This window comes from Aedes albopictus, chromosome 2, assembly GCF_035046485.1.
Source record: "Aedes albopictus strain Foshan chromosome 2, AalbF5, whole genome shotgun sequence".
NCBI classification, from domain to species: Eukaryota; Metazoa; Arthropoda; class Insecta; order Diptera; family Culicidae; genus Aedes; species Aedes albopictus.
Genome location: NC_085137.1, coordinates 363,737,952 through 363,755,886, shown reverse-complemented (window position 1 = coordinate 363,755,886; position 17,935 = coordinate 363,737,952). Strand labels below are relative to the sequence as shown.

General features: G+C 35.4%; 1 protein-coding gene across 10 annotated transcripts in view; it reads left to right on the top strand.

Moving 5' to 3' along the window:
• Positions 1-17,935, top strand: part of LOC109622630 (potassium voltage-gated channel subfamily KQT member 1) — a 601,129-nt gene that overhangs the window by 294,512 nt on the left and 288,682 nt on the right. For 9 of the 10 annotated variants that reach the window (XM_062852911.1, XM_062852912.1, XM_062852915.1 and 6 more), the window contains exon 10: positions 4,371-4,427. The exons of the other annotated variant lie outside the window; for it this stretch is intronic. In XM_062852911.1, coding sequence (XP_062708895.1) covers positions 4,371-4,427 — 57 coding nt within the window. The remainder of the gene's footprint in view (positions 1-4,370; positions 4,428-17,935) is intronic. 10 annotated transcript variants of the gene reach the window in all.

Sequence of the window (17,935 nt, the reverse complement as noted above, 5' to 3'; positions counted from 1 at the left end):
TTAAAATAATCCATGGGGAGTTTTTCCGAAAAAAAAAATCGGTAGACAAAGATGCGGTCTGAAACAATACTAAAAGGAATCTTTAGATGAGTTCTTGCCATCATCATTCTAAGAAATCTTGCGAGAATCTTCTTTCTGTAAGCATTTCAGAAATTTTAAATAAATAATTAAAGAATCCACAAAGTATATTCTGGCGATGTCTCTGGGAGTAATTTCAGAGAATTTTCTAGAAATTTCAAGAAGAGTTCTTGCTTAACCCTTCAGCGCGCGCGCTGTTGTAAAAAGTACAACGCTACCAAAAAAACTCGCTTTTCGTATACAGCGCGAGCGCGGTGCAATTTCGGTTGCTTGATGGCGCGCGTCCTGGAAGGTTAACTCATATAAGGAACATCAGCAAAAATTTCCTTTCCGCGATAATTACAGGAAAATTTCGTGAAATAATAATGCATAGTGGGGTTTCCCGGAATAAATCTCAATTAGGCGCGATAATAAAGTCATTTCCTTGGGGGCTGAAATTTGGAAACCTTCACCTCGAGTTACCAGCTCTAATTTTACTGGGTACCCAGGAGTTACATTTTACTAGGAACTCCTTTAACGATTTTTACAGGAAAAACTTTTGGAGTGTCTGCAGGAATTCATCCAGAAATCACTCTAGTGCATTGGATTTCTCCGGGAATCACTGTAGGAATTTCTCCAGCGAATTTAGAGATTTCTCTAGGATTCCCCCTAAAGTATTCTCCAGAGGTTACTACGAAAATTCCGCCAGGGGCGTATCCAGGAACACTCCTGGCGATTCTTCCAGAGATTCCTTCGTATTTTCCGTTGTTGGCTGCAGCTTTTAAAGGCTATCTATTAATTACGTAAGGGAACTTTAGCGATTTTCTGACACCACTGGTTTCAGAGATATGACATTTCAAAAATTGGTTGTCTTAAAAATAGTGTTTTACGAGAACGGTTCTAGTTTCGTGAAAGATTGACCAATTGAGCAAAAATTTGTATCGATGACAGGTTGAAAAACTGTCAAAATTTTAGAATTTTTGAAGCACTCAATAAAAAATTACAGCTTTTTGAACTTTTCTATGAGAGGCAAAAAAGTTACATATCCCAAACATTTTGGCCACCGCTTGTATCAATAATAAGTTTTGCAATTTAGCTATTCATTTTTAATGGCAATATTTGATCTTCTCATGTTATTCTCTATGACAAAATAACTTATCAATAACAAAATAAGTTAGTTTTGCAAAATATGCTATTGAGATGTTATTTTTCTTGGGATCCCGAGCAGGAGAAAATAGCTGTAGAATACCAAACTCAAGTATGCAACCTGAATGAGGTACTAAGGAGCCCAGTATAAGAGTCTATGAAAACCACATCAGGTATTGCAATACCAATATCTAGCGAATTTTCCATACAAATAATGATTTTTTCCATAATTACATAATACTTCAAGCAGTCCTCAACACCAAACTTATAACTCATTGAGGTATTTTCCGTCGGTGACCCGATACTTGCATAATACCTAAATAAGCTGTTTTCAATACCAGGATAACCAACCAATACCTTGTCTCGCTATGATATCTAAGTTTGGTATGCTGCAGTTATGTGTCTGTTATTCATTCCTGCATATTTTGCCATTATTCCTTTTTTGTTATTCAACAATAACTCAGAAATTACAAATTTATTAATCATAACATTTTTTGTACTTAGCGAGCTATTAAGTGTTATTCATAAATAATATAAGAATGGTAAAATGAGATATGATGGCAAAATTAATTATGATTTTGTTCCTCGTTTGTTCTTTGCCTCTACCCGGGAATAACTCCCAAAATATCCTGTACTAGAAAAAAAAGATACTGGAAAAAGAATCTTTCATAAAGTAGGGCTGTGAGAGTAAATGCCAAAGAAAGTTCACGCTTGTCCAGTGGGAGGGGTCGATAAAACTATGATTATTCTACCCACGTGGTATATGGATAACCCCTTTAAGCGGCAACTGATCAAGGTATTGTTTTTTTGTTTTGTTCCTCGATTCCGTGCAGAGTATATTTTTCAACTATAACATATGGTAGCTTCCTGAAAAAGTGCATTAGACAATAAATTAAATGCATCTTCGTCATAGCCTCAAGAAGTGTAAAAAATCGGGACATTGCTATGCTTAAGCAGCTTCCAATAGATCATTCTACAGCTACCCCTGCTTATTATAAAATGGAATTCAGATCGATCATGAAGGGTATTTCCGAAGACCCGTTTTATCAAGAAGACTTGCAGCACTGCTAAAAATCAGGAGTCACTGTTAGCAGCGCCACCACATATGAAGGTATTTATGATAGTGTGTGTAAATCTTTATACTCGCATCAATACACTATTCCATTTTTATACAAAGGTACCATCTTAGTTCAACAGGCGGCGGTGCCGTCGGTGATGCTTGCCGTTACTATTGAAAAATGACAGAATTCCAATAATTGTCTTCTTGATGAATTAGTCTTCGGTATTTCACAATGGTCGCCTTTGTATGGCAGAAATTATGTATTCGAATGGCTGAACAAATCATGTTTTGTTTGAGATTTCGCATTTCCATTAAAACTAGCATAAGGAAAGTTTCGCATTACTAGAATCAAGGACATCGCTTTCACTCTCTCTATTGCTTGATGTTCATTGAAATATCGCTAGTCTGGAAGCACATCCATTAGTTGAATAAATGCTGTACTGAAAATATAACGAATCTGAAACAAAAATAAATGTATGCGATTAAGTGAACGGAATTGAAGTAATTATTCTCAAGCTATCCTTCCTACGCTCACATGACGCTTTCTATTAACAATAACTGTTTCAACTTACGGAACACAAAATTGATTATGACACTCGAATTTAAAAAGTCATTCAACAAGGGATAGAAGCTGGAAAAAAATCCCAGCCACGTCTGTTCCCATTTGCGAACGTTCTCACATTTCACTTCATCCATCCCGTGTTCACGACACCGCGCCGTCATCGTCCGTCGTCACTTTCCATTGTTGTCCAGCCATTTTGAGCTTCTGTTGTGACATTTTCCGGGATTGCTCCTCCAACCGTACTAGAGGAAACGATCCAACGACGACGACGACGACGACGACGATCCCCATAAACTTGACTGGCATCATCTCTCGCCCATCCCCGGGTGTCGTGTCCCACAAAACCTCCATTGCAGCATAGATGTCAGAGTTTGCTCCTTCCCGTCGTCACCGCCGAAGGTATCATCGCCATCGTAAGCAGCACTTCTCGGTGAAATCAAGTCTGCGAAACTCATATTGACAACATTTTCGCTTCAATGTCCCATTGTTGTGCCTTTTTTGGTCGAGATTTTCCGTTTTCTGGTTGAGCTGTTATTGTTATCTCTGGGTGGGGCGGGGGTTAAGAAGCTCACGCAGCAGTAGAGCATCTACGATCTCTATGACAACAGCAAATATACAGAACACATGCACCACATGAAACTTGTCCCCCCTCCCTACAACATATCCTTTATTCTTTGTACCAACGCTCACTGCTTCGCTTTCTTTACCACACAGAGTATAAAAATATCATCTCAGCAGCACCTCCACCGTTTTCCTACATCTTGTTCCAAATCTTAACCGCCTGCCACCACCTCTGCAAACACAACAATAATGGGGAAAAGCGTCGGGAGAGATCGAAGTAAAGTGCTCCTTCTGATGAACAATTTAGTTAACATTACATAAACCGAAAAACAATTTTTTTTTCAAAATTAAAAATAGGTCCACTGACTGAGAGCTGCTGATTCAAATTTTTTAAAAATGCCAAGAAATACTTCTGTGTACAAGGTTCTAGTGGACTTTTTGATGTCTGTACGTATTTGTTTTTTACCACTTTGTCTGGCGTATCAGTCAAACTTTTCGCAATTAACATTTCCATTTTTTTTTTTCGAAATAATCGAATTATTAGGAATTATTCCGAATTATTGAAACAAGAATTATGCTTTGAATTTCTTCAGAAATTTCTTTATGATATTTTTTTCAATTTGTATTGAAAATCCTTAATCCTGTTTTTACTATATGTTTTTCCAAAGATTATAGTAGAAATATTGAAAATTTTCGAAAAATAATTTTAAAAATTCTTTCTTAGAATTAAATGTTTTTTCAAGAAAACTCGTGTAGCTTTTAACCCAAACCTCTACTTGCTAAATTACTACAATGTCTTTACTAAAAAAATGTGTTCAAGATAAATCTCACCATTCTTAAGGGGTCTCAATGGCATTTTACTCCGATCTCCCCCAGCTTGTAAATTTACTATCTCTACACCAGTTTTCCACCCACCCAACCACCTATCGCCCGCTCAATGACCGACAATTCATACCAACAATCGTATCTTTGTCGTTGTGAAAGCTTTCGTGGTCAAAAAATTTACCTCCTGGCCAAACGGTGCCCAAGTGCCACGGAAAGGTTGGTGTTGCATCATCATAAATACTCCCTCTCTCTCTATCTCTAAGCTCCCCATGTACTTGCTCCTTCACTCTATTACTGCTCGAACCAAGTGAAACCGTAAAAAGAACAGCAACCCAATTGCCCGTTCATGATTTTTTTTTGCCTTTCTATTTCTTCTGTTACATTTTTATGTGATGCCCAAAGAAGAACCATTTCTACAAGCTCGTTTCTGTGTTGTACTCTTGTGTCTAACTGCATCGCCACAATGCCGCTTATCCACCGATATTGTGTTGTGTTACAATTCTTTCCTTTTGCTCCTTTCATGGTATCAATTTCAAACGATTATTTTTGACTTTTTGTTTCGGTTTTCTGTGTCCTTTCTTGTGTAAGAGTTCTTCTGTACTCGTTTTTTTGGAAGCTTTTGTGCTTCTGTAGGACTGCATCTTGGTTCTATCATCATCATTGTCCTTTGTGCAACTATATATATACTGGAGTACATTTAAGCTTCATTTAGTGTCTTATTTTGGTACACTCTACTTATATTTCTACATCGGTGTTGTAAGTGACTTTTGGCATCATCTCCTTTTGACCTCGGAATGGTTTGAAGCATACTCAAGTGACATTTTGTAGATAATCCCTCAATGAAAACACTCCAAGACTTACGAGCCCAATAACAATATTTGAAAAGCATTCTATTGATACAGTTGTCTGTATAAATTGCATTTTGATGGTATTTTGATACTTTATTTCTATCTTATACTCAGCACTTATACGCATATAAATACATATTCTTTATACTATTACATATACATATTTGTTTTAATATAAATAAATATAAATGCATCCATAACGTAAAATAAATTGCATGATCAAACTATTGTACTGTAAAACCGTTGAGGATTACTATATCGTATAAACAAACGAATTAATTTATATTTCTCATCAAATCACGAATGAATTCTCAAGAAGCAAAAATAGAATTAAAAAATATTTGTGCCAAGAGAAACTGCTAATCTTATGGGAATGGGACATTTGACATAAGATCACTTTACATAAGGCTACTTGGCATTGTCATTGTTTGGCATAATCGAAATGCACCCTTCTTTCTTTCAACAAATGTCCGATATGCGAAATAACCTCTATTTCAAACATCTTTATGCCAAGTGACCCAACCAAATTGAGACTATGATTCTGACCTAATCCGGCAGCTACTATGGTTACTACTCATCGCCAATGTCGAAACCAAGCAGAAGTCGTGAATGGCATTTGCCTGTTACCGGTCACATATCCTCCATTCTCCTAATGGAATGCAGCTTCTGTGTACGTGGGCATTATCCCACTGCTGAGGTCAATGCACCACCACCAGGTCTTCCTTCCGCAGCCTAGCAATAATGGTGAGTGGAGTAACCGATGATCAGCACCCACACACACAATTCAGCTGCTGGGAAATGTGCAATTAGCGTGGAATTATTTCCTTTTTCACTTTCGCCGCAAACCTGTACCGATGATGCTTCCGGAGCAGAGATGCCAGATATACAGATTTTTCTGTATTATACAGATTTTTAGAGGTTGATACAGACAGAATACAGAGTACAGAAAAAATACAGATTTCATGATCAGGATACAGATTTTTCCTCCACATATTTTTTTCCTCACACATTCACGCAAGATGGAAAATAAAGTGATAAAAACTATTGAGAGTTCAAACCCATTTAACTATTCATATTTTTCACATTGAGGTCAAAATTTACAATTATTCCATTAAAGGAAAATTTTTATTTCGAATTGAATTTAATAAAAAAAATATTACGAAACATAAAACGTCCTAGATATGCAATAAGCATACGTTAAGGGCAGGCTTCTTTACATTTTTATCACGTTGAAATCTTAATCTTGTAAAAGATAACTTTTTAACCTTCGCCCAAAATTAAGTATTTCAGCAAATTTTATGAAAAGTTATATGAAAAAATCAAATAAACTATATCTTTGCTGATTTTTTTATGTGTATTGCTGTTTGCTTGACAATTTGCAATAGTCGCGAATTTCCAGTGAAATATTAAGTTGTAAGGAATATTTAAGCTTGAAGTGAAATAAAAGTTGGAAACTATGCTAAGCAAAATACCTGGTTTCTTTATGCTAATGTTTTAATGTTTTCGTTGAAAATTGAAAATAATGACAGTTTATTTAAATAATAATATCGAATCGAACCTGAGAAGAAATAGCCAGGACACACCCTTTCAAACAACTGAGTTACTAACTATAAAATTGTGTTAAAAAATAAAAATCGATAGAGCTTTTGGAAACTACAGAGTACGAAAACAACTTGCAAAAATGTGATGCGTCGAATTTAGCAAATGAACCACGTCATTTGTGATGGACATTTTTGAACATTCTCAACGTTACCTTGCAGATGAAAAGAAAAGAATTGCGAACGCAAATTGAACTCAGGTCCTTTGGTGTGAATATCACGCTTTAACAATTTTGGCTATCTTAGCCTGTTGAAGCACAGAGAAGGCGACATGGGAGGGTTTTTTTTTCTAATTTCGGAAAAGGGCGGAGAGGCGCCTAGTATATGGAACACCGGTAATGGGAAGGATTTTTTTTAAAGAAATTCTTGTAAAGATTCCTTGAGAAATTTCTAGAGGGCATTCTTAAGATATTCCTTGATTAATATCTCCAGGAATCCTTTTTCTTTGGGTTCCTTCTTAAACTCCAGCAAGAAAAACTTTACACACTCTTTTTAAAAAAATATCGAAAATTTCTTGTCGACGGATAACTCCATTAATATCTTCACGGATTCAAAGAATTTCTACGGAAGTTCCATAAGAAATATTTGAAGAATTTATTTCTGAGATCTTTGCAAATGTTTTCCACCAAGAATTTCCCGAAATGTTTCTCCAGGTATTTCCCCAGGAAGTTCTTAAGAAACTTATTCTAGGATGTAAAAAAAGAAATTCGGGTTAAGTACTGTTCCTTTCAATTCCACTAAGAATTTGCATCCCTTGATAGATACGTATTTCAACCTCAACTGTAAGGTCGTCTTCAGTATCTCTTACTTGATTCGACTGGACTTGACTGGAGTCGAGTCAAGTACGAGATACCGAAGACGACCTTACAGTTATGAGGTCGAAATACGTATCTGTCAAAGGATGCAAATTCTTAGTGGAATTAAAAGGAACAGTACTTAACACGATTTTCTTTTCAATTACCACTAACTTTACTTCCTCTAATTCTTTCCTTCAGAAGTTCCTGCCTAGATTTCTTCAGAAATTCGTATGTGAAGATATATTTATCTCCAGAGATTTCTTCAAAATTAAGAAGTACTGAGTTTTCCTTAAAAATAAAAATTCTGAAATTCTTCAAGTAAATTATTCACAAATCCTAAAGGGATTTGTTCGAAAACTCTTCCCAGGTTCTCCAAGATTTTTTTGAGACATTCGTTAAGTGATTGGTGCAGAAACTCCTTCGTGTTTTTTAGAAGAAATTTAAAAAAAAAACTTGTTTCTGGAGTAACTCTATCAATGAAAGAATTCTTGAGATATTTCTGAAGTAAACCCTGGAAAATCCATGGAGGAATTTCTTGAGAAATCTCTTAAAAAATGCAGGCATTCTAGACAAAGGCACTTGTGATTTTTTTAAGAAATCCTTCATTGAATTTTTAAAGATTCCCTGGAGGATTGCTGAAGGGATCTTTGGAAGAACTGCTGGAGGTACCGTAAAACGGGGTATCATTGATCAGCGGGGTAACATTGATCTGCTTAACCGACCTCATGAAATGTTAAAACAAGCATTTTACATTGAACCAGTTTCTGCTATCGAATGGTATATCGTAATCAGCTGTTATTTAGCTATTAAATGACATGTAATTCTTGAAAATTGAATTTCACAAACAATGAAATAAATCGATTTTTCCATAACTGTGTTGCGTAACGCAATGAGATACATGATCAAACATTCATGCATGGCATGAATACTAGATACAATATGAGATTCGAAATCACTGTATTATTTCAATATGATATCCTAGAGTTGGATTTAATGAACGAAACTTTTATGGAAATGCTCTTTTTCAGTAAAATATACAATTTACTTAAAGTAAGCTATCAAATCTTTAAGCAATTGGCTACCTTTAGGCGTTATTCGCGGTTTGGAGGAATTTAATCTTAAAATAACTCAAAAAGTACATAATTTGTAAGAATTTGGACAACATATTCGAGATCAGCGACCCCGAATTTAGTAAATGAGGATATTTTCAATACAATCGAACATTGATCACTGACATGATCAATGTTACCCCAAATCAACAAAATCAAAAATTAGATTAAAAAGTCTATTTAAACATGTTTATAAGTTTTGCAATACTTTTTCGAGTAGTTTAACACATAATCAGAGGGCCAGTACTTGTTTTAAAAATATAAAACATGTAACATTACCTTTAACAAGAGAATTATTCAAGAAAGATCGAAAATTCTGATCAATGTTACCCCGGATTACGGTACTTCTGAAAGATTCATCGAAAAAAAAAATCTCGTGCAGATTATGAGGAGATTACTTGGAAGAATTCGTTAGAAAACCAATAAAGAAATTAAAAAAAAAATGGAGAACCCTCTTCAAACATTCTTTGAAACATCTTTGGAAAATGCTTATTAGTTGAAGTTCTGCAGCAATTGTTGTGAGAATCTTTTGGAAAAAAAAGAAAAAAAAATCCTGAAGAAAGGTTTGAACAAATCCAAAGCACAGTGTCTGGAGCAATACCTCAAGGAACTATTGGATAAATTCCTGTAGCAACTTTCCAGAAAAATCATTTAATGATTTCTAGAGGAATTTAAAAAAAAAACCCTGAAAAAATGGAGTAATCCTTTAGGTAGAAATTTAAGCAATAATTTCTGGAATGGTTCTTAAAGTTTATTTTTTATAATCTTTCTATTTTTGTGTATTTTAAGTTATGCAAGTTCTTCATACAAACTGGAAGTTTCTGAATTTCTGATATAATCTCTGAATGTTTGTTAAAGAAAAATATCTCCTGGAATTGCATCTTTTCAAGATACGTGACAAGATATTCTTGGAGAAACCCCTGGAGAAATTCATTGATAAATTTTCGGACAAATGCTATAGAAAAACTCCTGAAAAAAATAAGGAGGCATTTCTCCAAAAATATTGAAAACAATGTATTAAGATATACAAACATAACTTATGTAGCAATCCCTGAAGGAATTTTCTCTTTAATCCTTTAAAGAGTCCCATGGGGTTTTTCAGGACATTTTTTGAGAAATTCCCAGGAATGTCCCAGGGGAAATTACTAGAAGACTCCCTGGAGAAATTTTTACAAAAATTCGGCGACGTAAAAATTCTGAATTATTAAGAATATACATATTTATTTTACTATGCAAAATCATAACGTTCTGCTATTTAAGCAATTTAGTGAAAACTTACTGCAAATAGAAATGTTCGTGCAAAATTCGGGACACTAGAATTTACATGTGCAACATACAGATTTCTTACGGAGTCTGGCTGGAGTTACGGAAACTCGGTGTTTTTTGGCTATCAGTCACAGTGCATAGACCTAAATATTCCCACGCACTCCGATATTCAAAGTCAATTCAACTGAAACAAAAATGCATTTTCACCCCACATTCCCAACAGCTGCCCGGGGGGGATTTTAGATTCAATTTTCATAGTAGGGTCTACCTACCTCACGCGCGGCATATTGAAAGCAACGAAAATCGCACCATTCGTTATTGACCTAGTTTTTATAACCCATCATCGTCCGGTGGTGGCCGGGTGCGATCGTGTTGCAACGCGTTAGGTCCAGTCGGTGTGATGCAATTTCAATTACGCTTGGGACAACGATGGGTAATAAACCCGAAAGAATGATATGGAACCGCGACATCATATTGATCGCGCTGGAACAAAGATTGTTTATTTTTGTTTCGAAATCAAGGCGCCGAATTGGCCGGGTAAGGTTCTGAACTCAGGTGAACCTTAGCTGGAATGTTCTGAAATCGACACCGTATTGGCCGCATAGGGCGCCTGGCTTGTTTGCACTGGATTTGTTTTGTCTTCAAGTAAACCGAATGAAAAAAATGTTGGAGTACAATTTCAACCAACATCCGTGGCCGGGACCCGGCTAGGGTTCATTGTGCACAAGCAAGGGTACATTTGAATAACAAGGCGGTTGCTTTGTTTTGAAGAATTGGGTGCCAATTCCGAAAGACGATGAGGATGATGATGGTGACGATGATGATGATGGGGAGAATGATAATGACGTCGATGGTGGGGGTCAATTCTTTCACACACCCAAGCCTTGTATACGCTCAAGTGAGGCGGGGCTAGAAGATGTAGGCCTTGGTGTAAAGATTCTCAGTAGGTTTTGTGCGAACACGCCCAAGTCAGGCGTGGTTAGGAGATTTAAGTTTTTCGTTGGCATTAATATTCTTGGTAGGGCTTGGGAAACGCCCAAGATAGAAGAGTCGTGATGTTCTCAAGAAGAGAAGGATTTTAATCACGATGAGGACAAGTAGGATAGGTAGAGGTCTAGGTTTTGGACTTATTAGTATTTTCATTTGGTAGGGTTTTGGATACGCCCAAGTTGGTTCGGGCATTGTTAGGAATTATCGTGACATCTTCGGCAAGACGAGAATGATCGTAGGAGTTTTAGACACGCCCAAGCTGCTTCGGGTATTGCTAGGAAATTGAGGCTATAAATACGGAGGCTTTGGCTTCAGTCGGGGTCAGTCGTTGAGGGCCAGTAGTCGGGGAGTTCGGTGACAACGTTAACGCAGGCAGCACATCGGATAAGTCTTGAGCTCCCATGTGGGACACCTCTAGATACTGTCCTAAGGCTGTAGGTAGGACTTAGTAGTTGGTCAAGAAGAAGCTAGAAGTGTCTATAGATTATTAAACTTAGTAGTTCGATGAAGAAATACAGAAAATGTCAAGGTGATGTAAGAAAAAGTGAATCGTTGTAATATAAGATAAGTGATGGTTTGTGATACTTCAATATAGTTTATTAAAAAGATCGTCGGACTGTAATGAAATGAAAGATATCACATTCCGTGTAGTGTTTAATGCAGCCTCTGGACGGTACAGGGCGCTTCAATATGGTGACAGCGAAAAACTGTTCGCTAATTAGAACAGCGGGACGCCAATTTTCTGACTGGAAGAAGAAATCAGTGTCAGAATCAGTGCCAACCATAAACATTGAACAGTTTTGAACAATTAAGAAGAAAACAATGTTACAGACTGGATGGAAAAGATGAAATTCGTGGCAGCGCTAGTGATAGTGGAATACAACGTAGCACCGAATTGGAAATGGCAACGCAACAACCTGTGCATGGAACCGAGTGTCTGGACCAATGGACATCATTCAGCCTGCATTATTTGAGGGTATCGTGAGTATTAACCTTTTAAATGATTAAGTGTTTTGAGATGGTTTATATTTTTTGTGAGTTGGTTTGAAATGATAAATTTTTTTTTTACGATTTATACAAAAACATTTTTATTGAAATACTGTTGTGGGAAAAATAAAGAAGTTATTCAAAAATTTATTAAAAAAAAAAAGGAAATCATACTGATTTTCAATAAATAATGGAAAAATATAACAAGAATAATGATTTCAAGAAGAACAAGTGGATGAAAAATACGAACAAATAACACTAGTTAACAAAATCAAAGGAAAGTCGCGGACTTCTGTTAACGATTAAAATTATTGATGCATAATTACGTGCTGATTTTGAGACCGTGTTTAAAATAAGAAAACTAAGAAGTACAGTTTTTTTATTATACGAGACAATCGCAACCAAGTTTTTTTTTAGAATTTACTAAAATTCAAATATCTCAAGTTACAATTCACCAAATTTAAATATCTTTTTTTGCAATAATAGGAAGCTGAATGTAATATGTTTTGAATATCTAATTATTTTTTTTTTTTTCTCGTCAGATTAGATATTGATGAGTGTTGGGAACAATCTCCTTAAATTGTAGCAAAATATTCAATAAATAAAACAAGATTTGTATTTTTCTTTCAAAAAAAAAAAAATCTTTATCAGTTATAGCAATGTTGATTCAAAATCGCCAGCTTTGTACGGGATATCGAAAATATTTTCAGCTCTACTGTATTTTTTTCCCTTATGCTTTCAAACTTAGGGCATAATTTTACACTAAACATGATTTTCAGATGTAAGCTAGCATTACAATGGAATGGAATCAATCAAAACAAAAAAATAATAATAATTTTGTAAATATGCAGCAGACCGGCGATAATAAGGTCGTGTTAATTTGAAAAAAAAAAATCAGTAAAAATATCAACATAAAAATGACCACTAATACAATGGATGAAATAGGCAACAATAGTGGAGCGAACAACGCTAGGTTTGAATTTCCAATAAATTTTGCTATACAGTGTATTCCAGAATTTCATGGTAGTGCGTGTGAATTAGATGCTTTCATATATCAAATTAATTGTTTTTTGAAACCCATAAAACGGATAACTGATGCTAGTGAAAGGAAAAATGCAGAAACCATACTCATTCAAATTGCACTGTCGAAACTTAAAGGTCCAGCAGCGTTAAAATTTAAAAACATTCTTGCAAATACTTGGGATAAAGTGAAAGATAATCTCCAAAAAGAATTCGGAATTAGTTTACAATTGGAAGAACTGTTTAATAAAATAGAGACCCTTGAACAAGGCAAGTGTGAAAGTTTTAAAAACTACAAAGATCGCGTTCTTCAACTTAAGAGGAATATTGATGAATTCGAAAAAGATTATATTAAAAATTCTACAATTGAGTCATACGCTCAAAGACATTTAAGAACACATTTTCTAGCGGGCTTGAAAGATAGAAATTTGATTTTTTTTGCAAAAACGAAGAAAGAAGAGTCATTGGAGGATTTGGTAGATTACCTACAAGAAGAATGCATCGAGGTAGAACAACAAGAGCGCGCCGAACAGAGATTGATGGATTCCCACATTGCAGAATCTTACAGGCAACAAAATGAAGAACAGAGATTCAGTAATCCACTAGGTATCGACCACAACTTTCATTACGATAAAAGTAGATTCAACCAGTCCGAAATAGTGCATGAGGGAAGTTTCAACAATTATAGAAATCTGGAACAACAAGAAATTTATCGTGGTGATTACCAGATGCCTTATTGGACCAACAGAACCAACAGAACTGATGAACGCAACATGGGAATTCAAAACAATAACATTTGCTATGATGAGCGAAAAAACTAAATAACCGGAGGTTCGTTAATTGCGTCCGATCACTCCGTCAATCAGAAAATAATTTAGAAAGGCGCTTATATGCTGCAAGTAATAAGAAAATGATGCCCATGAACATAAATAAGAGTTATAACATACCACAAAAACAATTGGTTCAATTTGATAAATGCATTCCAGCACAAGAAAAAGTATTTATACATTGGACGGGCAACAATCAATTTATGTTAAATATCCCCACTGTAGAAAGACCATACACAAAAATCAATTACATGATAGACACAGGCTCACAACTAAACATATTAAGATGGGATGCAGCCCCTAGAATCGGAGCAACAGACATAGATTATTCTGAATCTGAAAAGTTTTTGATTTCGGGATTCAATGAAAGTCAAACAAGAACGCTCGGATCTACTGAAGTTAGTTTAATAATTGGGAAGTCTAAGTATAAGATAAAATTTTATTTAGTTCACCACTTAAATGTACATGGTATCATAGGAGCAGAATTTTTGAAACAGCATACATTATATATTAGCCAGAACTTTGATTACATAGCCCTACGCAAGCCAGATAGTGTAGAATATAATATTAACAATATTACAACAACAAAGTACGTAATGGTATCAGATAAATCTTGTCAGACTGATTTACAAGATAATAGTAATTGTATACAATATGATAACAATGACAAAAGCTGTCAAGTAAATTTTGATATTGATGAAGTCATACATGATGAAATAGTTACACAGCCAATCGTACCGAAAAAAGATTATTCATGCAATATGTGCCTTTATGAGAAGTATTATGAAGACGAGGAATGCATAAATCAACATTTTGATAAAGAATATAATACTAATGGATGTGGGAATAAGAATGTAGAGGCCGGGAATCAATATACGCCGGAGGATTTAGATTCAAACCAAGATCTAAGTTTGATAGATAATTTGAATTATGAACAAATACAAGGTAAAAATCGTATCGAAAAATTGCTAGATACAATTGATTTGAAGCATTTGAAAAGCGCTAATTACGACGCAATGGAAAATATAATGGCAAGATATTGTGATGTATTTTATTTGAAAGGGGATCACCTGACAGTAACAGATGCAGCAGTACATGAAATTGAAACAACGACTAATGTGCCAATAAATAAAAGGCAGTATAGGTTCCCTGAATCAACAAAGAAACAAATTAATGAGGAAATTGAAGAAATGCGTCGGCAAGGGATTATTAGGCCCAGTAAAAGTCCTTGGAATGCGCCTGTTTTATGCATACCAAAGAAAGATCTAGACGAAGAAGGAAACAAAAAGCATAGAATTGTAGTAGATTTTAGGGCATTGAATTTGATAACTAAACCATTTGTGTATCCGATTCCACAAATAAATGAAATATTGGATAGCCTAGGTGATAGCAAATACTTTTCAACAATTGATCTGAAATCCGGATTTTATCAAGTTCCTATAGACCCAAGAGATGCTGCAAAAACTGCATTTTCTACACCCAAAGGTCATTTTGAATTCACGAGAATGCCTATGGGGCTTAGAAACAGTCCCTCAACTTTTCAAAGACTGATGAACACAGTTTTATTTGAAATTGAAGATGTTAAGGCAATCGTTTATTTGGATGATATCATTGTTTTTGGAAGAACAATTCAAGAGCATAACGAGAATCTGATTAAAGTTTTGAAAGCTCTTCGTAAACATAATTTAAAAATTGAACCAACAAAATGCCAAATTTTGAAAACCGAATTGAAATTTTTAGGACATACAGTTGATAAAAATGGTATTCGTCCGCTTGATGGTAATATTAAGGCTATACGAGAAATGCCAATACCAAAAACTGTAAAAGGAGTGCGATCATTCCTAGGAACAGTTAACTTTTATGGTAAGTTTATACCAGGAATTGCAGAAAAACGAAAACCTCTGAATGATCTATTGAAGAAAAATGTAAAATTTAACTGGACCTCAGAGTGTCAGAAAGCATTTGAAGAATTGAAAAACTTTTTAACGTCTGACTCTTTGCTAGTGAGACCAAATTACAAGGACACATTTGTTTTAACGACAGATGCCAGTGAATACGCTATTGGGGCAGTTTTATCGAATGAAAAATCAATTGACAGACCCATAGCTTACGCTAGTAGGGGACTTATTGGAGCAGAACGAAAATATCATACAATTGAGAAAGAATTACTGGCCATAGTATGGGCAGTGAATTATTTCCGTCATTATATTTACAATCAGAGATTTATTGTTTACACAGATCATAGACCATTGATCTCAATATGGCATCTAAAAGAAACTTCATCAGTCCTCACACGTTTGCGTTTGAAATTGCAAGGATTGGAATGCGATATTCGATACAAACAAGGAAAGGATAACGTTGTAGCGGATTTTCTCTCTAGGCTAAATCCAGACAATGAATCAGAAGAGCAGAGTAATCCAGCCGATGAAATTAAAACCGCAAGGTCGAAATTAATTGCTGTGGTCACCCGACAGCAAACGAAAAGAGCAGAACAAGAAAACGTATCCAACCAAAAACACCGCGACCGCGATCAAGCGAACAAACAGCTGATGAAAAACTACACCGTTTCTGGCGACAATAACGGGGGCGCGATCGCTGACCGGGACCATGAAAGCGAGGGAACCAAAACAAAAACGCAAAAGATGACCTATATGAATGATAGCGTAAATAATAATTGCACGGGTTCCGACCTACGAGGCATAAACAAGGTGTCAAATATACCTCCAGCAAGTACGAATGCGATATCGGACGAGGCTGAAGTTGAGGAATCCATTATGGCCGACGTTTTCGATTTATGCAATAACACGCACACTAATGACACATTTGCGGCAAGCGCATATGATGATTTTTTAGAGATGTCCAAGAATAATCCAATTGATGTAAATCGATTGAAAATTTCTAGGAATTTGAAAAGTGCTGATGCTGATTGTAACATTGTAATTTTAAATAGCAGATCAGCATTTAATGAAATTTCAAAAATTATTGATTTACCCCATGGATTGAAAGATTTTTGCGAAGATGGAGTTGTTTCTATTCCAGATAGTAATTTATTCGGAATTATTGTGGAAGGCAAAAGTAATTCAATGATTAATACCAAAACATTCTTTTACAAACTTAGCAATTGCTTGAATCAAAATAAAACGCTGATAACAACGTCCAGAAATATTCATTTAATTTCGTTCAGAAAGATTAAACAATTTGAAGTACTTGAGATGATTCAATTTTTAGCTTTGAAAAATCAAATTACGTTAAGCCTTTATAACGCAGATTCGGAACGCACTGAAGTACGTAATGAAGATATCGAAACAATTCTTCGAGAGTTCCATGATGCTCCTTTAGGCGGACATGTTGGAGCAAGGCGAATGCGGAAACGCATTGGTCTTATTTTTAATTGGAAAAACATGAGAAGAGACATCGAGAATTACGTAAAACAATGTGATTCATGCCAGAAAAATAAAATTTGTTAATCCAACAGAATTCCGTTAAAAGTAACTACAACGTCATCCGAGCCATTTGAAAAATTATATATGGACATTGTTGTTCTCCCAGAATCCGAATGGGGCAACAAATACGCGCTGGTCATGCAGGACGACCTTACAAGATTTTTGGTAGTAGCTCCAATGGACAATCAAGAAGCGGAGACTGTATCTAAAACTTTTGTCGAAAAATTCATTTGTAAATTCGGTACTCCGTTGGAACTGGTGACAGACCAAGGAGCAAATTTCATGAGCAAGTTTTTTTAAACACGCATGTAAAATTTTGAAAATCAAAAAAATCAATACAAGTGCTTATCATCCACAAGCCAATCTAGTAGAACGATCAAACAGAGAATTGAAAACATATTTACGACAATTTGTCGGAGGAAACCCGCAACAATGGGACCAACATCTTGATTATTTTACTTTTGAATATAATACTACAAATAATAGCTCAACCAGATACAGTCCGTTCGAACTTTTATATGGAAGAAAGGCAAGGATTCCTACCTCCATATACACTCCAACAGATTCAGATATAACATATAATGACTATTTTTGCGAAATGAAACAAATTCTTAAAAATTTGCATGAAAACGCCAAAAGAAATTTGATTATTTCCAAAGAGAAACGTAAAATTATTTATGACAAGAAAACCGAAGAATGGCAACCTATGTGGGGCGAATTGGTTTTAGTACAAGCAATCCCAACAGGAACAGGTCAAAAACTTCAAAGTAAATGGAGAGGCCCATACGCAGTAGTTGACCTACCCAGCGAACAAACCACAATTATTAAAAATGGGAACA